Here is a 24,593-nt window from a genome sequence, read left to right as displayed (position 1 = left end):
GGTAAAGCTGTAACTTTAGGTTTTCCGACATCTTCAGGACAGAGGAGTTTACGCTTCTTTGCAGTTTCTTGATAACATAACAAGCTGCAAGAGAGGCTGGTGAGGGAACGACTGTTTACAGCTGCTATAACTTAAGCATGAACTTCTTAAAAGTAAACATAAACAGATAAAAACAGATAAAAAGTACAATGTAATGTACAGTACTGTGCAAAAGTCTTAGTGCATCTTATTTTTTTTAGTACAAACTTTGTTATAGATGTTTATTTTCTGACTTCTACATTATTGATTCAGTACAAAACCATTTTAGATTCCAAACATTAGTTTTCCAGCACAAAATGAAATGTTACAGAAAAATGTTTGGATGTCAGTAAAGAAAGCAGCAGATTCCATAAGAGACACTTTTCAGATAAAAACATAATGAAGGCTGCTGGGTTTCGCTGCAGAAATAAGAAGCGAGTCGACAGTCAAAGTCTCCAGAAGAACTGTGGCTGCTTCTGCAAGATGCTCAGTAACACTTCCAGCTCATTTCCTTATAAAACTGCACACACTGCACCTCAGATACTGCTTTATTTATTTAAAGTGAAGGATCGTCACATTAAATACTGACTTTGTTTCATTTATTACTGTTTACTGCTCTTTATAGGATTTTTTAAGTATATAAACATTTCATTTCATTATTTTTGAAGGCGTCTTTGCTCTACAGCATTTCTTTACATGTACCTAAGACTTTTGCACAGAACTGTGTATGTTTTTTACTTAATGAAAAATTTGTAATGTTTGCCAAACTAGTCCTGAGTCCACAGTCACTATGACATCGTCTTTGTCAAATAAATAGTCTATTCTAGCATGCTAACAACTAACTCACACACAACAAGATGCGACAGACAGAGCAGTGAGAAAGAAATTAAAATGATAAAGAAATGCGATGTTATGTTGCGACTGAAATTTACACCCTGTGAAAGCTGTGTGTGTCGTAGATGTAAATTCTCCCCTGACAGCTAATAAAGTGGTGAGACAATGAAGAGGGCAAGACAGAGGCCGACCTAGACAGCTGCACACTCCTACACACACACACACACACACACACACACACAGAATTACTCTACTCCCTCACTATACACTCTGAGCAGCATGGTTCTTCTGAATAAGGGCCAGCAAAGCAGATGTTCTACCCCTCTGTCACAAAGAGAGCGTGTGTGTGTGTGTGTGTGTGTGTGTATCAGAGTGAGACAGAGCGGAGACAGTGTGCCCATTTCTTTCTTGCAGATCTGAAACTGAGACCGAGAAGCGAGGTATCAGAAAAGGCCGAGTGTTTTCAGTAACTGAGTTGGCACATAGGGGCTGTGAGCAGGTCGGTGCAGGTCCACGCTGATAACAGCCAGCTGATTACAGGAGGAACGCTGTGAACAATTCAGTGTAATAACCTGCAAAGGAAAAATATTTCCTTCCTTTGTCGACTACAGATGGATAAAAGTGGACCGTTTGTGCAGCTGCCTGATGTGTTGCTTGTCCAGATGTTGGTGATGCGTGTGTTTTACACTCCATTAGTTGTGGAAAATTGCACCACAGTCAAGTCCTTTATAGCGTTATGTACATTTTTATTGAGTGCTGTATTTGTAAATTAATAAGGCTTGATGTTCCTTTAAAAAACAACAACAAAATGATTATATTAAACCTAAAGGTTATTTCAAAACGAAGTCTTTTCTTATCAGCACCTCCTGAAGTGTTTTATTCCTCTTCTACAACAGCAATTTGCCAAACGATTACAATTTTTGTACTTTTTTTTTGATCTGTTTATAGTTACTTTTAATGTTAATTACTTTCCACTTATGTTATAGCAGCTATAAGCAGTCACCAGCCTGTTTCCTCACCAGCCCTTCGTTTTTCTCTCTCTTCAAGTTAATAAGCCAAAAAAAGGAGAGTTCTTCCAGTAACGACTCCACTGGAGACTCCTCTCTAACGTTAAATAAATTACAGAAAACTTCACCATATCACCGGATGTTTTTAATCAATTTATGTGGATCGTCCCTGAGAACTCGCTGTTACTATGGAAACTATTACGTATCAGAACGAGTGCATTAATATAAACCTGTGATTTGCAGCTGAACTACTGTCAGAGCTGCTGTTCTAGAAAACTAATCAACACCATATTTTCTCTTCTGTTTATTATCTCATACTTATATAAACATGCATTTTTTCTTTTTTCCTTCTTTCTTTTTGCAATTTTTAAATGTTCTTTTCCTTTATTAAAATTCCATTATTTTTGTTCTTATTATTGTTCTTTTCTTCTTATTATTCTTCTTCTTCTTCTCATTATTATTATTTAAGTTGTTGTCATTATTGAAAGAAATTATTTATGAAACACACACACACACACACACACATACACACACACATACATACACACACACATACACACACTCACACACAGAGGACCTGCAGCAGGCACTTAAGTCCCTCTTTAACCCCGAAGCGGAGACTGATAGCCATCTGACTGCACGCTGACAGCCTGCCGCTGCGCGTCTCTCCTCCTGATGGAGCTTATCATCTGTGGGGTCAGACTAACTGGCTCCTGTCCCTTCCACACACACACACACACACACACACACACTCCCTCCATCTCTCCTTCTGTCTGTCTCACACTCCTGAACGCCTCCCACTGGGCTTACACACACTTACACACTCCTGCTGGAGCTGACTCCATAAACCTCGTGCTGGTGTTTAGAGGATGAAGCCTGTACCTGCGGATGAACCCATTTTACTAATCTCACCCATAAATACTCCACAAATACTCCATAATACTCCATAGAATTCCATAAATACTCTATAATACTCCATAATAATTCACAAATACTCCGTAATATTCCATAAATACTCTATAATACTCCATAAATACTCCATAATACTCCATAAAATTCCATAAATATTCTATAATACTCTGTAATACCCCACCAATACTCCATAAATACTCCATCAATACTTTATAATATTCCATAAATACTCCATAATACTCCATCAATATTCCATAATATTCCACAAATACTCCAACAATACTCAATAAATTCTCCATAAATTGTCTATAAATACTCCAGGGTTTTAGTATTCCTGAATTTAATTCAGTTAATTCAGTTCAACTTAATATAATGTCATATATTTATAGAAAATGTAAAATTATTTAATTAATGCCAAAATTATCTATTGTAGCCAGTTTATACGTCACATCAAATTTTCAAAAATTTCTAATTATATCTGATAAATGAAAGGAAATGAAGTTGTTGATAATTCTAAAGCCTATTTTTTTAGCCTACTTTTTCTATTTTTTCTATCTATCAATCTATCTATCAATCTATCTATCTATCTATCTATCTTTGTAATGTCCACTTTCTTTCATCTTTCTTTCCTTCTTTCTTTCTTCTTTCAGTTTTGTCTTTTAATGCTTTTATAACCCTTTTGTTTTCTTGCTTTTGTTTTATTCTTTTATTGTTTCATGTTTTATTTGTATTTTACTTCACTGCTGTTTGGATTTGGACTTTGGCTGACACTTGTTTTCTTTTAAATGTGCTTTATACAGTACATAAAGGTGACCTGACTTTCTTTCTTTCTTTCTTTCTATTTCTTAAATCCTAACAGTCTTTCCTTTTTTCTTTCTTCTTCATTTTTTGGTAAATGTAAATGTAATGACGTGTGTGTGGCGTGAGAGGACGAGTCTACTGAATTTATATATTGTTGCCAAAAATTTGGAACTCGACACAAAAGCAAGGGATGAATATGCATGAAAGTTAAGGTCATATATATGTGTGTATCCACCCACACACACACACACACACACACACACACACACACACACACACAAGGGCCTATTGTTCTTGTCTTATAATTATGCAAGCTCGGCCCTATGGTGTCTGAATTCTTTTAAGTATCCCATAATTCCCCCAGAGTCTCAACGCTTACGTTTACATCTCGCCAAACCAAATGCACACAGCAGCGTTTAGGAGAACAAATCATACTCAGTCGACGCATATTTGCGGTTTCGAATGACCTGAATTGTTCATTCGTCATTCATGTGTGCTTGAAAAAAATTTAAACCATGTAGGCACCCTATTTTTTTGTTTTTTGTTATAGAGGTTTATTTTCTGACTTCTGCATTATTGATTCAGTACAAAACCATTTTAGATTCCAAACATTAGTTTTCCAGCACAAAATGAAATGTTACAGAAAAATGTTTGTATGTCAGTAAAGAAAGCAGCAGATTCCATAAGAGACACTTTTCAGATAAAAACATAATGAAGGCTGCTGGGTTTCGCTGCAGAAATAAGAAGCGAGTCGACAGTCAAAGTCTCCAGAAGAACTGTGGCTGCTTCTGCAAGATGCTCAGTAACACTTCCAGCTCATTTCCTTATAAAACTGCACACACTGCACCTCAGATACTGCTTTATTTTATTTAAAGCACCAAATATTGACTTTGTTTCATTTATAACTGTTTACTGCTCTTTATAGGATTTTTTTATGTAGAAACATTTAATTTCATTATTTTTGAAGGTGTCTTTACTCTACAGCATTTCTTTACATGTACCTAAGACTTTTGCAGCTTCATTCATGGCTTTTCCTTTAATGGGTCTGAATGCAAACCGTGACATCAGAGCTGAGTTACTGGATCAGCCTGTACAGTACGCTTTTACAGAAATTTACGAAGAGAAAATAATGATGAGGAACATTATTCTGAGCAGATACGAGAGAATTTGACCCAGAACAGTGCAGTGATAAGTAAACCCTTCCTCTCAGCGCGGCTGTGTTTCTGGGACAAGGCCGGGCACATACCTGCAGCCAGGAGTCTTATCACGCGCATATTTATCAGAATTTCACCTCTGAGACTGATGAAAGATATCGCAGGAATTCCTCAGATCATGCAACGCTTTCAGGAGAGAAATGAGAGAAAGTTTTTTTCCCCACTCTCTCCCTCTCTCTATGTCGCACGTCTGGGGGAAAAGAAGCTGCATCTCTGCTCCATTAGCTGCCTGATATGAGCAGCTGCAGGGCGAGGCATATTTCAGAGCTGTCAGTCATGGAATGTAGATATAAGGAAAATGCTTTGCTGTCGTGTCCCATCCATCAGTCTCAGTTACGCAACCTCTCTAAGTATTTTTAAAATGATGATATATATATATTTTTACTTTTCACAAAGTAGAACATAGCCCTCTTCAATTATGGCACATGTAAGGAATAAATCACTCCGTGTCATGCTCTTAAGAGTAAAATAATCAGTGATGGGGTGGTGTGACTGTTTCTGTTCCTGTTCCTGTTAACACCCTGACGTTACCAAGTGTTTTACTCCTCTTATACCACAGACATTTGCCAACATTTTTTATTTATTAATAAATAAGATGTACATTTTATCCATTTATAGCTATGTTAACTGTTGTGAAACAACTTAGAAACAGTTTAGTTCCTGTTCTCACTTATACAATCCCATCATATGTTCTATGTTCAGCTTATGATTGTGTTTGAACTTTACGTTTTTTGTTATTTCTTGTATTCAGGGAGGAAAGACAGCATTTTACACTGGAGGTGCTGGATATTTCAGCTGCATGCATGTGACAGGTGTATCTTTATATTCTTATAGTTATTATGATTATTATTATTAGTATTGTTATTCCTTTAAAGAATTACCATGTTCTTGCGTTGTATTTGAAGCCACGGTCCAAATCTCCACCATATGAAGCGTGTAAACCATGGACATCCCAACCCTCTGCAGCAGATGTTCTTATCCTAAGTAACTCATAAATCCAGGCTTTCTTGCAGTCAAGTTCTTAGTGCTCACTTTAAAGCAGGAAACACACTAAAGTGTGCAGTGTAACAGTTTTTTTTTTTAGACTTAAGCTGTCTGAGCATGGAGTTCAGACTCTGTAGTAAACACCTAATATGACATCTTTACTGTTATGCTTCGAACAGTAGACTTAATGTTTGCTAAAGACGCCACCTGGTGGTCTATAGACAGTCAATACAAATCTCTCAAGATTACAAAGAGACTTAAATTTCTCATTTCACTTTTATCTTTGAGGAAGCAAAAATTTGGTGTACAGATAAAGCTAACAGCTGAGAAACAACACTGACTCTCAATCTGATTCAGTTTAATCTTTTACAACTGATTTGAAATCATTCAGAACAAACATAACACAAAATTCTGACAATGTGTTTATTTTAAAAAGCAAATTGCTGCAGTACAAGAGGAATAAACCACTTTGTTACATGGTGTTATGGGAAAGTAATCAGATGATGGGTGGTAACAGTAACTCAGCTTCATCACAACGTTATTATTTCTCTATAACAACACGTCCCAAAGTGTTTCATTCACTACATATTGTCTGATATACTGATTATAGACACATGTGCCTAGATAGTTCGACATAAAACACCCATAAACCCCCCAGTGAGTTCTCAGTTCTCTACGAGCAAGCAGACTTTCCTCCGATTCATCTCTGAACATCTCCGAGGCTCGACTCCTCTCTCACTCAATACACTGCCTCAAGATCCTCTTTTCCTCCTCTACAAAGTTTTTATCAGATGTGGCTTGTCCCAGATCCCGCTTCCTCTTTTCCTTCTGCTGGAATGTCTCCACTCTGCGCTTCTTAGCCGACATGGTCTTCTTCTCTGCCGTTTCCTCATCGTCATCATCATCATCTAGGAAAGACGTAAATAATTGTGTTTTAAACTCTGAAACTCATAAATAATAAGCCTTAGACGGACGGTTAGTCTGCAGCATATATTTATGGATTATTGATTACCAGATTGCTCTAGCTCATTGTCAGGTAGGAACCGAGCGTGCTCCGTTTGTCGGTGAGGAGCGTCGTCTCCGTTGTCCTCGTACACGCTGGACCACTTTATGGCCATATCCATGCCGGGAGGCGGACCTTTCTTCTCCTTCACCTCGTAACTCTGGGGAGGAGGAACTGCGTTGCTCTTCCACACCTTGAACTCCTTAGGAGGCTGAAGACGAGGGAATATAAGACATGTCAGTTCCAACCTGATGATGAGTCTGAGCCTGTATTCACACTACATCAGTAACAAATGGAGATTTTATCAGTTAGATAAGATGCATTAATAACGTAGATTGTCTCATGTTCCCTAGTTTCTGCATCTTTAATTGGTCTAGTGGTCCGATATTTGTTCAAATTGCATACTGCAAAATTTTTTATACTCATATTATTTATATTATATTTATATGCCAATAAAATATCAGTAGATAGCATGATAGGCAGTGTGTGTGACACGCTAGCTAAAAAATCATGCCGCTTATGTCGAGTCATGAGTCGTTAGCTTTCTGAAGGTCTATTTTGGGTCTAATCCGTTCCTGAAAAGTCAGATACATGGAACAGAACTGGGGTAAAATCATAAACTACGACAAAAGGTACCATGATTATCATAATATAGAACTTTAACAATGACACAGACCTGGTTGTGGACATCTAAGACTTGTGTTTGACTACATACAGGGTTTTATTGTTAAAATCGCAATAACAATATACACTGCAGACCTACAAGGGTGAGTCAGTGAAAACCTTAAAGTGCAAAATAAATTAGCAACCGAAAAAATGTTGTTTTTTTTTAAGAAGAATCCGGACACTTGTTACATTCACACTGAATGAAATGGAGATTATGTAGAAAACTGATACCATTTTGAGACACCTATTTGCAATAAACAATGCAAAAAAAAAAAAAGGTTTTAATTTGCCTTATTGTCATATTTTGGAATCCTTTACAGAAAAGTCACACGATGATGTCCATGTTGTTTCCACTAGATGTTGGAGTGTGGCTGTGGGGATTTGTGTTCATTCAGCTACAAGAGCATTAGTGAGGTCAGGCGCTGATGTTGGGATGTCGAGGAGTTCTGGGGTTCAGTCGGTGTTCCAGTTCATCCCAAAGGTGTTCAGTGGGGTTGAGGTCAGGGCTCTGTGCAGGACACTCGAGTTCTTCCACTCCAACCTTCACACACCATGTCTTCATGGAGCTCGCTTTGTGCACAGGGGCATTGTCATGCTGGAACAGGTTTGCGTTCCAGTGAAGGGAAAATGTAATGTTACAGCACACAGAGACACTCTAGACAACAGTTTGGGGAAGAACCACGTGTGTGTGTGTGTGTGTGTGTGTGTGTGTGATGGTCAGGACTCACCTCTTCGGGAGCTTTAACGATGCGGCTCTCCCAGTCGATCTGTTTATTCAGCGGGTTGTAAAGGAAAGCAGGCTTGGACACAGACCTGAAAAGCTCATCTGGTTTGGGTAAGTGAACTGCACTTCCACTTTTCACCTCTCCACCTGATGATGCAGCCTTTCCCTCAGAAGCGCCGCTTTTCTTCGACTTCTTCTGGGATGATTTCTGCTCTCCGTCGTCCGAGTCGCTGTCGCTGCTGTCGCTCAGCTCGCTGTCGCTGTAAGCCATGAAGAAGTTCCGCCCTTCACCCTTCTCCTGCTCCTTCTCCTGCTCCTGCTCCTTCTCCTGCTCCTGCTCCTTGTCCTGCTCCTCGTCAGCCATTCTGCAGAGAATCGCGGGATACTTTTAATAAAACCTACACTGCGTTAACGCGAACATTTCAACAACAAAAACAACAGAAATAAGCTGCCATGTTGACTACGGCGCTCGCTGATGACGACACGGCGTAGCTTTGGGAGTAGAGCGCAGAATGATGACGACACACAGCGTTCAGGTCCAACTCGTTTCACAAAGTTTTACACATCTTAATTATTCATTAGATTTAAAATTTCAATAACTTTTTTATTGCTCATAGGAAAACATGTTAACCCAAGAAATAGATATTTGTAATATTAATTGTTACATGCGAAATGTTACAGAAAATTAAAAGAACAGCTATATAGCTCTTTAAAAACATACTCATTAATATTATTAATATTCATTAAATGTTATATAAATGCAAATGTGCTTATTCTCGTAAGCTAAGCTGCTTTCTCGTATTCCAAAATGATTTATAAGATATTTCATATTCTATTTTATTTATAAAAAAAAATCAGCAAGGTGGCCATAGATAATTAAAAGAAGTAAAAGAAGAGATATATAGCTCTTTAATGAATATTTATTAATATTATTAATATTAATTAGATGTTATATAAATACAAAAGGCGTATTAGCTTCTCTCTTATATGAAAAATGATTTTGAATATAATTTTATTCTATTTTACTTAGAAAATGTGAAGCATGTTGGCCGTAGATAATTGAAACATTTATATAGCTTTAAATAGTATTTATTATAAATGAGCATTTAAAAAAGCTAAATGTATAAATAATATTACACATTATTATTTGCTTATTTACATATTTATGTATTTATTTATTTTTATATTTTTTTACTAGCCCAGATTAAATATCAGTGATAAGAAGTGAGTCAGCTCATTTGACTCAGCTCAACAAGAAGAGTCGACTCTTTTGGCTCCCAAAAATGGATCATTACTGTTTTCTCCTAATCCGAAGAAAATTTGCGATATTTTCGGCAGACAAAACGTGTTTTTCAGATAAAAGATGACATACAGGACGTAAGTCACATTTCAGGAACATTTCAGAAGAAGAAGACACTCTGGACAGAGGAAGAAACGAAAGATTTATTTGATTTAATTAACGAAAGCATCAAACGACACCGCGATTCAATCGCTTACTGAAGATGAATCAATTCATGCTAATGAACATCTTAGACGTTGCAAAGAGCTTTCTATGCAACTATTGTGATTAAATTACACTACAGGAGGAACGGAAATGCATACATCTACAAATAAAAGAAGAAGAAAATTAAAAAAAAAAAAAAAACCTGCTCATTATCAGCGAGTCGACTCTCAAGAGCCGACTCCTTAGCAAACGACACATCATTGATTCAAATCAACGGCAAGACCAGGCGACCGTTAAAATTTGAAGAGCAGCTCGTCAGAAGGCTTTAAGTGAGGTAAGTTGGTCAGATGTTGAAGTGATAAAATACCGTTTTTTCTTGATATTTATTAATCAATTAATAATTCTAAATTAATTACTAACATTATGATAACGTAATGATAATGCTAATGATACTACTGCTTAATATAATGAAGAACAAAACCAACAAATTCCAGATACTTGAGCAGTAAATTAGCTATGTAGCTAGACCTTGAAACAAAATGGCTGCCGTGGTAATTCATCTCAATATAGCCTATCTAGCCACATTTCAATTCTAATTAATCTCAATATACGTGGTTTAATAATGTTCTGTTATTATTTTTTTAAAGAAAATACAGAAATGAAGGGAATGCAGTGTTCAAATGACTTTTTCAAAGTTAATTTATCTAGCTTAATAATTTTCTTGCTAATATTAGACAACTGGTATAACTGTTGGTGTGCATTGATAAGAATATATACAGTACTCTGTAGTTTAGGTTAGTAAATTTAATTTAATTTTATAAGACATGAAATGGCATATGCTTCATTTTCGTTTCTATAACTGGTCATCGTTAGTGAGCTTGTCCTGACATACCTACTAAAAATTCCATGTGTACTACATACACCTCAATTTAATACTGTATTTGACCTTGATAAGCGCTTTATACGGCACCTTTATTATGTAAGATCTCTTCCATTCCAGTATTTATGACTTATTATTCCATTATAAAATGAAATAGGGTAAGGCTTCGAGGAAAAACAAGCCAAAAAAAGAAGGAAATACATTTTAATTGGTATTTTGACCAAGTCAGCAGTAAGGTTACCATCTGATCATACACATGTCTAAACATGAAGCTGAGACACTGTAACATCTCCAGTCCTGAGTATCAGGATTATATCTAGATAAAGATTTGCCAAAAATGTAGGGCTCAAACCAAGAGTAGACATTCAGAGCTATTCATTGTTTAAACAATCAATCTAACAGGACACACTGGGCAACAAGAAACCCCTATCAGTCACATGTTCCTTTATTTTTGATCACTTGAAAATGGGTGGGTTTTATTTAATAGATGAAATGTTACAAATGTTGAAATGGTATAAATACAAATGAGCTTATTATAAGTATAAATACAAGCTGTAGCTGTTCCCAGAACTTTGTTTTTTTTTTTTTTTGTGAGGATGATTGCAAAACCAGAAACAGAATTTATAACCAGGAAAATTGTTTTGTACAAAAATTTAATGTAACATTTACATAACAAAAATTTGAACATTCCAAGTTGATGTTTTGCATAACATTATTATAATTATAACCAGGAAAAATAAGTTTATGAAGTATAAGAAACAATTAATGTTGCCAGAACATTAGCTTTCCCATAAATTAAAAAGAATGGTAGGGCACGGTCTCTCAACCCTTTTGTTGCCAGGGAGCCCTTTATAACTATAAAATAAACTCCACTATTCCCTCAGTACAGGTTTATTTTGTGAACATTGTTTAAATTTGCCTATTTTAGCCATATATCTTTTATTCCTGAACTTTCCACTGACAGAACACAGGTACATGTGCTATACCCAGTGCTAAATATAATTAGCTGATTATATTTGGATTTGGACTTCCACCACTGTAACTAGATTAAAAAAAAAAAAAAATCACAGGCCCGATGAAGGTTGTGAACCAACCCACCGTATAAACTTAGAAGACATGTTCTAAATTAAATTTGTTTTTTGGAATTGAAAGATTTGAGAAAAAAGAAAGCGCTATTCTCTGTTAGTCCACTAGGTGGCAAAGTAGAACAATAAACCCAAGGCGTGAGCACAAGTACTGTACTGACAAGATAATGGTAATGATATAGAATTGTATTCCGCAAGGTTCTTGTCTATGTTAACGTGATTGCTTCACATAATTGCCGCAGATTTGTCAGCTGCACCTTCATGCTGTGACTCTTCCATTCTGCCACATCCCAAAGGTGCTCTACTAGATTCAGTTCTGGTGACTGGAGTGGCTACTGAAGAACACTGATCTCTTCGTCATATTCATGGATTCAGTTAGAGACAACTTCTGCTTTGTCACAGGGCTGGATGTAGCCATTACAAGATGTGGCCATAAAGAGATGCACGTGGTCAGCAACAATACTCAGAAGGACTGATGCTCGATAAAGCATTAAGGGGCCCAGTGTGTACCAAGAAAACATTCTCCACACCGTTATACCACCACCAGAAGCTTGAAGTGTTGACACAAGGCAGGATGGATTCATAGATTCATGTTGCAGACACCCAATTCTGACCTTGCCTTCTGCATGTTGCAGCAGAAACCAAAGTTCTTCAGACCAGGCAACATTTTTTCAGTCTTCATCTCTGTCCACTGTACAGTCAGATTTCTGTATTTGGCTGACAGATGTGGAACCTGATGTGGTCTTCTGCTGTTGTAGCTCATCCACCCCCAAGTTTGACATGTTCAGCATTCTGAGGTGCTTTTCTGCTTACCATGGTTGTAAAGAGTAGTTATTTGAGTTCCCGTAACCTTCCCGTGTGGCCGTTCTCCCCTGACCTCTCTCATCAACAAGGTGCTTCCACCCACAAATCTGATGCTCACTGTAGAGACTGTTGTGTGTGAAAATCCAAGGAGATCAGCAGTATCTGAAATACTCAAACCAGACCATCTGGCACCAACAACCATTCCAAGGTCAAAGCCACTGAGATCACATTTTTTACCCATTTTTTTAGCTCTTGACCTTTATTTGCATGATTTTATGCATCGCGCTGCCACCACAAGAAGGCTTATAAGATAAATGCATAAACGAGCAGGTATTCAGTCCCCTCTTTTGCAAAACTCTGCCTCATGTATTTTACTGAGCATTCAGATTGAACCTTCATACTTAACTTAACTTACAATGTGGGGTGTTTTTTTTTTTTTTTTTTTTTTTTTTTTGTGGTGGTGGTTGTTTTAAAAGACAACATCCTACAACATCACTCTCTTTGTGTGGCTTTGTGGTAAGAGCCTTGCCTCTCAACTTGGAGGTTGCTGGTTCAAATCTGGCTTGTCCCCTGCAGACACGCTACATGTTGGGTGGTGAAGCAGGTGATTAAGATGAAATGGTGGCTAGAGTGCATGGTGTTTGAGGACCCCAAGGAAAGTGTGGGTGATAGGTAATTTTACAGCCTATATACAGCTGCCCAGTAACTACCCCCCACCTCAATTCAGGGTCATGCCTTCCTGCACTTTGTGCTTGAACCATCTGTTACTGAACCTTCTACGCTCATATCCTGGAGACCTGGCTGGGGTTTGAACCAGTAACCTCTTGGCCCAGAGGTGAAGCTCAGCCAATTGAGCCACAGAGTCTCTTACTAGTAGCTTGATTTATAGTAATTTTCACTTTTGTCTACTTAATCTGGCCCACAAGCAAAAGTGCAGATTTGACCCAAGGACCTCAAGCATCTGAGACCATGACTCTATCCACTGCACCACCACAGAGTAGGTGATGAGGTTGCTTATTGGACTTTTGTCCAATTTAATAACTGGCTCAACAGTCCAAGTGAAAGAGAAACATTTCATGGAGGAGGAAATGGTTGTTTTCTTTCAGCACCCAATGTTTGGGTTCATAATGTATTGACACTTCTACATTCATAGCCTAGAGCTCTGGTTGGGGTTTGAACCAGCAATCTTCTAACCCAAAGGTAGCACTCATCCAATCAAGCCACAGTCTCTTACACAGAATGTATTCTTAGTTTCTAATTGTGCCACTGAAGCACAGAGAAAAGTTTGGTGTAATAAACAGCTTTCATCCAAATAAGGTCAGCGATTCAGTTGAATTAAATATTATTTGCATTTGTTTATTTGTACTTGATCTAAGATAACTACTGTAGCTTGCTGATGCACTTAATTTAAAATCAACTTATAAAGAAGGAAACTAGTAGTGTTTGTGCATGAATTAGTATATATGCACTTTTCATGGCCACTGTTTCAACTGGACAAGCATAATGATTAATACTCAGTAAGTTACTCATTTAAAAAAAATATTTTCAGTTGCGCTGTGTGGCTGTTTGTTTAAAATGTTTCATTTCATTGTGCTACCCACGAGGCACCACTAGCTGGCGACTACGTACTGTACATCCACACTGCAGCCTGAAACACCTGTGAAAGATTGCTTCACTATTTCTTTCAAAACTTTCAACATGACAGGAGTAAGCAGACAAGATTTATAATATTGCATAATAGAAAGCCTCTTCACAAAAAATACAGGACAAGTCCAATAAACATTTTACTCAAACTTTATTATGTAAAAGGAGGGCAAAGGTGAGGAAATGAGGCAAGACGTAATAGCAAATGTAGACTGACTGAAGCACAGTAGAAATTCAGAAGAAATGAGCCTGAGTAAATCACTTCTAACATCCAACATCACATTAAACAGAAATAAAGAAGAAAGGCTTTGAACGCCACAGGATTTTGTCAAGAGGTTTTAAGTGTTTCCGCTCATTATTAAAGCCCAAAAACAAGTCAGACCCAGGACATGAAGAACACCACTGGTCATTTTGAAGCAGGTCGGTGTAAGAGAGGGAAAGAAAGGAAGAAAGAATAAGAGAAAAAAAGGAGTGGTCTGGAAAAAAGACTGAAAAGAACAGAGAAGGTAAGAAAGGAGTTGAGGCAAAGCTAGCTTGGTCAGCTCTAAAGACTATTATAACATCATTAATTGGAATATTTATGACAATTGGAATTCAGATTTCCCAACATTGCGTTAATCTGTTTTAATGGGAAAATTTCAGTTTCATTTTGGAATATTTTTTATACTTTCATAAATAGAGCTGAGCTTATGTAGTTTTTGATAACAGTGGCACTCCTGGAATTTTGTTAGTTTAATATATATATATATGGAATCCATGTTAAATATCGTGACTTTTAAAGTATTATACTTTGATTTACCATCACATCATATCGACCATCCCTAGTGCCTTGTTTCTCCCTCCATGAGTGATTCAGTTCAGCAATGCTTTACTGGCACAACTTATACAAATATTTTATTACACGCACACTTTATATAAACAGCAGCAAGAGAAAGCCATTCATCATCATCATCATCATTTCTTTGAATCTGTGGCTGAGGTGTTGCGGAAATGGCATCATCCCCTCTGTGAATGCCAGAAAGGCAGCTGTGAAATATACTGTATGTGTCACAAATCACGCTCCCACTGTATGACATCATTGTCATAAAGTATTCAGAACAAAGAGAAAGAAAGTACAAGGTAGAGATAAAGACAAACAGAAAGTGAGTGTTAGAAAGAGAGACCGGTCAGAGAGCCAAATTTAGAGTTAAGTCCTGCTCTAAAATATCAGGTTGAGGCTCATGAAGGTGCTCAGTTGATGGTGGAGAACAGAACGAGATGAGGGACAGTTTTAACACACATATACATACTGCTGAAGGTTCTTCTTCAAGCAACTAAGCGAGAGGTGATCATTTTAATTAGATATGACACTGTAAGATGACAAATCCAAACGATTGGCTCGAATGATGGCACATGTGGCCCGACGTTCTTCAGTTTCTCAACTTTAGTTCCTACCTGCAATTAGTTCCCATTTACTGTTTGACACTCAAAAATGGAAGGAAAACTTTCAGGTTTCTTCTGATATGGTCATAGAAGACTTCTTATTAAATGTGTAGAGACATTACAACGAAAATTAAAGCTTAGAAGGAAGTAACAGGGATTGTTGGTGCTTCTAGTTAGTGTATAAAGCAAGTACATTTAGCATGCTTTGCTAATCTGCCAGTGACGTTAGTAAAAAGCTTGTCATGTACCGTGTAAATCAAACAAATACATTTTAAACAAAAGCAGTGCCAACAACATGCCAACAACATGCCAACAAGAGACAAACTGCAAGCAACATGAGCAACTTGTCACTAACTAGTGTGAACAACGCTAAGCACGTATCCATCAGGTTATTAGATTATCATGCTTAATCTAAAGTTAATTCAGACCTTTTCCAATCACACTAAAGCAAATTTGGATGTGGTTTAAAAACAACATTCAGTCATTCATTCATTTATGACTTTTGTGACAATTTGTGACTAGCATGAAGGCAGTTCAGGGGATGAGAAGACCTTGGTGTGGATCAGCAGTCTTGGGTCCTTTCTTTGTATGAAAACATCACCAGTTTTTAATTTTTTTTTTGTTGATTACACCAAAAAAAAAAAAAAAAAAAAAAAACAGAATATCTCCATGTTCCTAGCAAGCTAACTAACTAACTTTCATCTGCCCCAATTCTTGTTACAACAGCACAAAAATAAAAATCTGATTTTATCACCTGAAATTTGCAATGTGGACATTTAGTGTAAAAATTGGATTTAAGTAGGAAATTAGATTTGCTCTGCAGGTGTGAACATTTTCTTTCGTTATGGTCGCCAACATTCTGAACAGTTGCACAAAAATGATGTTCAGAGCTTTAACAGGAAATGTACTATAAAAAGTTTAGTTTCTGTTGTACAGTCATGGTTGTTGGAATTCTCACCACCCAAATAGCAGGACATTTCTTCTCTCTTGAACTACTGAGCAGTGGCATTGTCAGGATTCAAAGTTGTGGTTTCTTGTCAATTCATTGAACATTTAAATTGTTCTAATACCTTTCTGTTTTGCAAATTGTTTGTCTGGAACTTTGTTTACTGATGACCTTTAGCTGCAATGAAAGCAAATACTATCAAGGGTATTAGCTGGCAATATGAAAATCCTGCATGTAATGATGAGCTTCTGATCTTGAGCGATCTAGGACAATGATGGCGCTAAGCTACTTTGCATCAAAATGATAAAATCACGTCAATGACACATCATACTGATCCAGTGTTTCAAGCTAATATCAGTACAATTACTCAGTAGCAGACATGTTTCAGTACATCCTCCTTTTTAAGAGTAAATGAAATGTTAGATGAATCATAGAGAAATAAACAATTACAAATTTATCCAGCATCATAAATCAGTCAGAATGAGGTCATTGCAAGAGCTCTTTATTTTGGTCTCTTGGATTTTAGTTGCTACTGAAATCTCTGTTGACTATAGTGATTGTAAAAAACAGCAGGAACAGTGACAGGGTCTTCTAGTGGCTTTTTTTTTTAAAAAGGATTGTAAACAATCAGAAGTTTGGGTTAGTACGAATGCACACCTCCACACCTGCAAACAAACAAGGCTGAAATAATCTCTGCGAGGCTTTTCAAGGTCCTTCCACTCCAGAGTTCAGCATTTTCCTTGCTCTAAGGTAAAATGCACTGAGTTGAATTGAATTAAGGGCACTAGAACAAAGAATACACTAAACTGGGGAGTTTCAAATCTGTCTGGTCTGCTTGGCTTGGCTCACAAATCTTTTTGCTCTTATCGCACCACTACTCCCAGGATGAAGAATAGTGGAGGCTGTACAGGATAAGGACTTAAAAATTCTAAAGGATTGCATTGGGAGTCACAGTGTTGGACATGGTACGACAGGAGGCTAAATCATAGGCTGTGTTCCATTCACACTTTTGCTCACTTCTGGCTTCTTTCTTCAGGGATATCCTTTTTGCGTAGACTGCATTTTTGAGAGTTGTGGAATGTATTATGAATTCACCAATCTCCATTTTGTAATTTGCTGAGTTCCAGATATCAGCTAATAACAGAGCTGCCAATATTGCTAACAAGAAGTCCTAACAGGCAGAGAGAAAAAAATTTTACCACAAAAGCCCTAGCACATATTGGTGAATGAGACAGCTTTTTTTTTTTTTTTTTTTTTTCCCAGATGTGCACCAAGAAAACAGTGAGGTAAAAGTCCAGTGTGAGTAACTACTCATTAATAAGCAGGTCTTCCATTTTTTTAAATTGAAAGTAAGCAAATAAGCAAATGCTCATCTTTCACGTCTTCGGGCTTTCCCCCGTCAGTGAATTGCTTTTCCACCATGAAATTAAATGTTATTAGTCTGAATGCTGTTATGTGTGAATTATATACGTTTGGTCTGAATGCTGTTTCACCAGAAAAAGCAGAAATGTGTAGTTCTCATTTGTCTCCCATATCGCTGTAGGAAGAAGTCAAAAATCATAAATGCTAAACGGCTAAACTGCAGATGTTGGCATCTGTGCAGTAATAGCTGACAGTGGTGGAATTGGAGCGACATGCTCAGTACAGTAAACACTGTACAACTGAACTAGTAACTATGGCTTGATATTTTTTTTTAGCAACTGTTCAGTGGGAGTGAATATGTTGAATTTGGGACTAGACCCCTGAATTAGCCTCCAGTCCTCCATTAATAATCCCATAACAGAGCAAAGCAGTCCAGACATCCTGCTTTAAAGGCATTGGTGCAGGGTTTAAGTGTGCACTCGGTACAGTCCCTTAGACCTTGGCTGGCTTATTGATAAGAACCGAGCAGCACGTGAGCGCTCCGTCCACCTTCGCCCCCTCCAGGTTGGGAATGGGGATGAGCATGTGGTCCTTCAGCTTCTCAAACACCTGCAGCAGGAACAAAAACACAGGAGTCTTCAACCACAAAGCCCCAGACGAGCTTTAGTTCATCCATGTCTACGTGACCTTACTATATTCCCTTGGTTGAATCCCAGTTGTTCCCAGAAATTTGTTAGATTGAGAAGTGAGAAGGCATAGTTATCCGATTTGATTTTTATTTTAAAACAAGAGATATCGCAATCAGTCTTCACCAGCAGATTGCTGATATTCTTACAAGTATTTTTTTGTATTGGACCTTTTTTAAAATTAACATTTATTACAATTTATTGCAATATGCAAAGGACGCTTTGTCTAATTAAATATGTGTAAATCTGAATACTTAATAAAACCAAGCCTTTAGTTTCCAAAAAACTTTAAATGTAGTTTCATGTGTTTCTACTCTAGTTGGTGAGTTAGTTATTTTATATATGTTTATAAAGGAAATGTACATGTATGTCATAATGACACAAACTGACCTGTATATCAGGAAACAAAATTTTCAGGGATATATATCACTGTTGCCTCAAAGTTGAAAGCACACAATTGTCTAGAATGTCTTTGTATGCTGTAACATTACAATTTCTCTTCACTGTTCCAGCATGACAATGCCCCTGTGCACAAAGCAAAGCCCATAAAGACATGGTTTGCCAAGGCTGGTGCGGAAGAACTTGAGGAGGCTTGGTACGATTGATGATAGTATCACGAATCACTGACAGATTCCAGCTATCGCGATGGCTATCAAGTCGGATGATTTAAATGTCTGTAAGAAAACGTCGATTGTATTGTATCTCGTAATATGTGTTTTATTCTCACCTACTTTGTATCCTGTACAAACCTTAATAACCTGCTGTCTGACTTCAGAGCAGAGCAACAAAACATCTTTCTCACAGAGCACATGCATGTGTAGTTTATAGAATTTAATTTAAATATCATAATGAGCTTAGTTACAGCTAACTGACTTCAGTTTTGCAGCATTCCTGACCTTGTTAAAGAGTAATTAATGATTGCAGCTACAGCCGATTCGTAACCAGTTTCCGGGATATTTACACTGTAATGAAGTAACGTGCACAACACACGTTACGTTTGTCTGACCACGCCCCCTTCTTTTCCCCCTCAAAGACACAGGCAATACTGTCGTCAGTCCAACATGCACATATGGGTGTGATGGTCAAGTGTCCACATATTTTGGCCATATAATCTATATGACATGAGGTGACTGTGCAGTGGGCGGGGCTTAAAGCCTTGTTGCTAAGTTTCTAATAATGCAGTGGTCGCGAGTGGACAAAAACAAGGAAATAATCATTTTTTCTGGTGAGGTTTGTAATATTTTTGTTATTACCGTTTAAGAGAAGCCTTTGCATAAAGCTTTAAAACAGAATTAACCAATTCACTGATGAATCAGTAGAAAATTACATCAAAATGTGTTTCATAGCCTTTGTTTAATGCAGCTGTAAGTTAAATTAGCTGTAAAGTAAATTAGTGTACACTTGGTGAACTCCCATAACTTGGAAAAAAAAAAAAAAAACTTCCTTAGAGTGACCCACATGAGCCCCCTTTAAAACTCAGTTATAACAAGTCATTCATTTTCACGATGCCACATTCATCAATGACCTCATCTGCGGCTGAATCACTAACCTCTAATTAAGATGTGTTTAATTAAAGAACTCGTGAAAGGGATTTTAACAGACATTAACTGTAATTAAAGGTGATTTGCCAGTCTTTTGGTCTCATGTTGCTGCCAGAAACTTTCTCAAGTAATATTGAAAGTAGGGGGTGTGAGAGAGAGAGAGAGAGAGAGAGAGAGAGAGAGAAGGAGAGAGAAAGAAATAGAGACTGGTGAGAAAAATATCACACCATCATAAAAAACCCATAAAGAGATGTGTCATTCTGTGGAGGTTCTCCAAAAACCAACCAGTGTTTTCCTACACATTTTCCAAGAAAGAATACCTCTCTCTCTCTCTCTCTCTCTCTCTCTCTATTTAAATGGCAGACTCTTAAAGAATACTTCTGAGAACCCCTCCAACCCGCTCCAGACTCTTGGCCTCTTTCAAACAACTACAGGATGAAAAAAAAATAATCATGACTCAATACAGAGAGGTTGAGACATTAAATCAGCTATGTTTACGTCTCCGCTGCTTTTTTAAAGGCCACCTCAGCACTCAGGTCATAGCGATTGTGTTTCAATTTACAGTGTCTGATTTACCAGGAGAGACTCTTGACTTTACGTCTCTCTCTTGAACCGGTGAACTTTCACCTTCCTTCTGAGGATGAGATAAGCATTATCGATTAAAGCTTGGGTAAAAAAAAAAAGCAGCTGTTGCTGTTTAGGGGAGAGAGAGTAGGACTATCCTAGTAGAACTTTTTAGCGGATAGCTGAACACATAACATTAAACTATATCTTATCATCTGGCGTCAGGATGAGGTGAGAGTGTGTGTGGAATTTGGTCATGATTTTGAGTTATGATGAGTTTTATTTAGCCAAATTACATCTTCAGTATGACTGTAGTCGTGTACCTGAGATTACAGTGCTTCAAGTGTTTCCCAACACAGCGCAGACATTTTGGAAATTGTGGGAATGAAAAGGATCATTTAGTTTTATTGGTTTGCTTTGGTTGGTGAAGGCTAAACATACAGCATTTGTGTGTGTGTGTGTGTGTGTGTGTGTGTGTGTTTGAGACCTTGGCACTCTCTGGGTACTCCTCTGGCGTGCGGTGCAGCAGGACATGGCCTTTACCGGGCAGGTTCATGTACACACAGTTAGCGGCAGCATCGTCAGGCAGTGTGAGCTTATCATATTTATGATCACTCATTTGCTGCATTGTCTGCACAGAGAAAGGGAAAAAACACACACACACCCACACACATAGGACTGGTGTTTATATAAAGGAAAAGACAGGGTCAAGCAGACATTCCATAACAGGTGATGTCATTTTCAATTATGTAATCTCAGAACTGAGAGAGAGAGAGAGAGAGAGAGAGAGAGGGGAAGAGAGAGAGTAAAAAAAGGATGTGTGTCTGAGATCTGTTCACATGGTCTGTTATATAATACACTTTATAGACACAAGGTCTATAGCTCGGCTATACGAAGCCTTTATATACTCTCTGTGTGTCTCTAGGCATGTTTTTATATTTTGGTAGGGACCAAATGTCCCCACAAGGATAGGAATAACTGACACTTTTGACCTTGTGGGGACATTTGGCTGGTCCCCATGTGAGGAAAACTGCTTTCTTATAAAAAGCAGCTTTTATTTAAGTACACTAATAGAGTCAAAATGGTTCCTTTTATCAATATTAATGGAAGGTCTTCACAAAGATTGGGTGTGTCTTTGAGTCCACATATGGATGTCTTCAAGTCAGAAGAAGAAAGTCACCTTACCTCTCATAAAACTACAGTTAATAGTTGGGTGCCTGCTTTGAAGGGCATGCCATTCAGTTTATAGATGGGATTAAGGACACATCCATCTTTTCTCACACAAAAACCTGACCGTCAGTCTGCGGTCTGCAGACTGATCCACCCCGTTTCTCACGCCCACCTTTCCAGCCAAAATGGAAGAGTAGCACCAAGAGCTCAGAGAAAACAGGGATGATGGGAGAGCGAGAGAGAATAAGAGGCTGAAAGTTGTGGGACTGAACACTCATGTAAGAGTGTGTGTGTGTGTGTGTGTGTGTGTGTGTGTGAGAGAGTGTATGAGTAAATGCTCTGGCTTCTTCACCAATCCTGTGTTTATATAAACAGCAGTAAAAAGCAGCAGAAGGAAATACACTCAAGCTCGAAGCAGTAAACAGATATTTAAACAGATACTGCAAAAGTCATGAAACGCTGCAGGCTGCAAAAAATGTAAGTGTTTACTGTAGAGCACATGGCTTTTCCCCTGCTGTCATACAGACACCATTTGTCCTACAAAGGGAAAGAATAAAAAGAGACACTCAGAGAGAGAGGAGGGGGCAAAGATATGTAGACAGCGAAATATTGAGAGAGGAAGAGCAAGAAAGGGAGAGAAGGCCAAAGTAAAAGAGACACATGGAGAGAGATACTTGAAAGGGAATAGAAAGATGGAGAGAAAGCAAGATAAATGGAGTGATCTAACTGTAGAAGAATGTGAAGTATATGATGACTTCATCTCTCTGAGCGGTCAGTTTGATTTTGATTATGAATCGCACTCCTGGAATTTAGGTGACCTCAAAATCTAAACATGGAGTCATTTCTTGACCACACACACACACACACACACACGAAATATGAAATCTTTTTTCTGCCATTAGAAAAATAACAAATGTAAGAGGAAGTGGAGGACAGATTGCATTGTTAGCCAACTGGCACTGTCCCAAACCACTACAAGGTTCCATTCTGTCATATCTCAACATCCATTTTATCCTGGTTAAAGTGGCAGTGGCTCTGGAGCCTATCACACTCGGAGAGCAGAACAATTATTCTTATGGACTCTTGGCTGCACTTTCATTTAAAAAAAAAAAAGATATCTGTTAGTAAACTAACCCATTTCTCCTCACTTTCTTGTACTTCATCATCATACCACTTGGCTAGTACAGTCTAATTTTGTTCTGACCCTATAACTTTATTACTACTATATCCAAAAAAGTAAACTATATGTTAAAGTTAGGGAGATATCATCCATTAACATTTCCTACACTAACAGAGACCATTTTCTTAGCTTGACCTCCAGCAAGTAACCACATGGTTGCGAGTTCTGATCCCACGGCTGCCAGGGAGAAACTGTCTACAAGATAATGTTTTGTCAGTCTTGTTGGTGCTGTCCCAAACCACTATTTTATTATTCGAATGGCCTGCTAATGACATCTACTTCATTAGTTCGCTGAGTTGAGCAGTAAGCAGATACCCACACTCATAAAAGTATACACAGACTCTGTGACCACTCTGAACACCATGCTAAATCAAGCTGTGAGCTCATCGCTATTTTAATGCCTGTAAGTGGCCAAGATGCTTACTCCTAAAATTAGAGCGTTTATAGACTTGTTTCTGGCAGGTAGCATCAATGTTTTATTGTCTTATGTTCTAATTTTAGGACAGTGTGGGCACAAAGGCATTAAATTATGGTGGCTGTATCAGTGCAAGTGCCAGTGGACCCATGTGCATCCACAGAGGGCGATGCTGAGCTAACACTGGCTTATAGCGTGCTGAGATGCGGATAAGCACTGTTAAGATCCTGTATGTGTGGAAGGTGTATGAATAGATTTGCAGTCATGTCACATTACATGTTACATTAACATGTATTGCCACTTGACAGAGGTGTAAAAGTTCATGTGTGTTTTTTAAAAAAAAAAGGTAAGAGAAACAATGGAATGAATGATGATGTGTGTTTCGTAATTTTTGTGTATATTTGACTACCATTTTTTTTTACTCTGCTTCAGAAGATTTAGCTTTAATAGAGATTAGTGTATAATAACTCTGGGGGGAAAAAAGGCAGCACCGAACTACAGCAAAACTAACCAAACAGGACAAAGCAAAATAAAACGCAGAGAAAGCACTGATCCGAAATCCAGTATTGGGCCGATATCATCAGAAAATGTTGGACTGGAGTCGGGTCCAATTCTGTAACAAATCTAGCCAGAAATATTCCAGAATTGCTTGTAGAGCAATGTAATGTAATTATTTCAATTATCTCAGGTTTATTTATTTAAATCACTCATGATTTCAGTATTGATATCAGGAAAGAAAATGTGGTATTCTGACTTCTACTAATAAGAGTCTCAGACGTGCCTCTTTAGAGGCATTACTGACATTATTTAATAGAAAATTCCCTGTGTTTGAATTTAATGTATTGATTTTTCAGACAAAGCAGAGTTTATGAGAATCCATTTCATGATCTGGAGCGGTTTATATTTAGAAAACGTGCTAGTATCTCACTGCAGTGTCAGCACCTGTTTTGTAGCTATGAGGCATTCTGACATGGGTATGCGTCTGTGAAAGACGATGTGTATGTATACCTATACACACCAACAGGTGATTTATATTGGTGTGCTAAAGCTCTTTTTAACTCTCTTATAATACATCGGTATCTAATTGTCTGAAACAGATATGCTATGACTTGTCCAAGAGTAATCTTTTCGCAGGGTGTGTTTAGTTTCGGACAACCTCTCCAGTGTGTGCCACAGTAGGTGCATGGGGAGGAAAATGACGCAGACCAAAACTGAGATTTACTAGAGCCTACACCAGACTCTATTAAATTGATGCTCTTCTCTAAATACCTTGTTGACAAATTGGGT

At 37.8% G+C, this 24,593-nt stretch overlaps 2 protein-coding genes and 1 long non-coding RNA gene across 5 annotated transcripts in view; 1 reads left to right on the top strand and 2 right to left on the bottom strand.

Annotated features, from left to right (window-relative positions):
* Positions 1–6,026: 6,026 nt before the first annotated feature.
* On the bottom strand, positions 6,027–8,661 carry c16h1orf52 (chromosome 16 C1orf52 homolog). The gene is made up of 3 exons (XM_026920271.3): positions 8,168–8,661; positions 6,783–6,984; positions 6,027–6,678 (listed from the first exon to the last, which is right to left on the bottom strand). Exons 1-3 carry the CDS (start codon positions 8,525–8,527, stop codon positions 6,506–6,508), a joined length of 735 nt encoding a protein of 244 aa, XP_026776072.3. The 5' UTR covers positions 8,528–8,661; the 3' UTR covers positions 6,027–6,505.
* On the top strand, positions 8,597–13,057 carry LOC117599235 (uncharacterized). Its single transcript, XR_004579700.2, has 3 exons — positions 8,597–8,699; positions 9,362–9,941; positions 11,815–13,057. It is a non-coding gene; the product is annotated as an uncharacterized LOC117599235 (long non-coding RNA).
* A 3,817-nt stretch (positions 13,058–16,874) lies between these two features.
* Positions 16,875–24,593, bottom strand: part of ddah1 (dimethylarginine dimethylaminohydrolase 1) — a 54,901-nt gene continuing 47,182 nt past the window's right edge. For all 3 annotated transcript variants that reach the window (XM_026920531.3, XM_034311716.2, XM_026920528.3), the window contains 2 exons: positions 21,029–21,172; positions 16,875–18,359 (listed from right to left, as the gene is read on the bottom strand). In XM_026920531.3, the coding sequence (XP_026776332.2) occupies positions 18,243–18,359; positions 21,029–21,172 (261 nt within the window). In that variant the 3' untranslated portion in view covers positions 16,875–18,242. The remainder of the gene's footprint in view (positions 18,360–21,028; positions 21,173–24,593) is intronic.

The sequence above is a fragment of the Pangasianodon hypophthalmus genome, chromosome 16 (genome assembly GCF_027358585.1).
Source record: "Pangasianodon hypophthalmus isolate fPanHyp1 chromosome 16, fPanHyp1.pri, whole genome shotgun sequence".
NCBI lineage: Eukaryota > Metazoa > Chordata > Actinopteri > Siluriformes > Pangasiidae > Pangasianodon > Pangasianodon hypophthalmus.
Note: the sequence above shows the minus strand (reverse complement) of the source record. Positions and strands in the feature narration are given on the sequence as shown.

Coding starts and splice junctions, on each gene's coding strand:
- c16h1orf52 (XM_026920271.3), bottom strand. CDS start 8,527: ATGGCTGACGAGGAGCAGGACAAGGAGCAGGAGCAGGAGAAGGAGCAG. Junction 6,985..8,167: donor TCGTTAAAGCTCCCGAAGAG/GTGAGTCCTGAC, acceptor CCTCGTCTTCAG/CCTCCTAAGGAGTTCAAGGT. Junction 6,679..6,782: donor CAATGAGCTAGAGCAATCTG/GTAATCAATAAT, acceptor CGTCTTTCCTAG/ATGATGATGATGACGATGAG.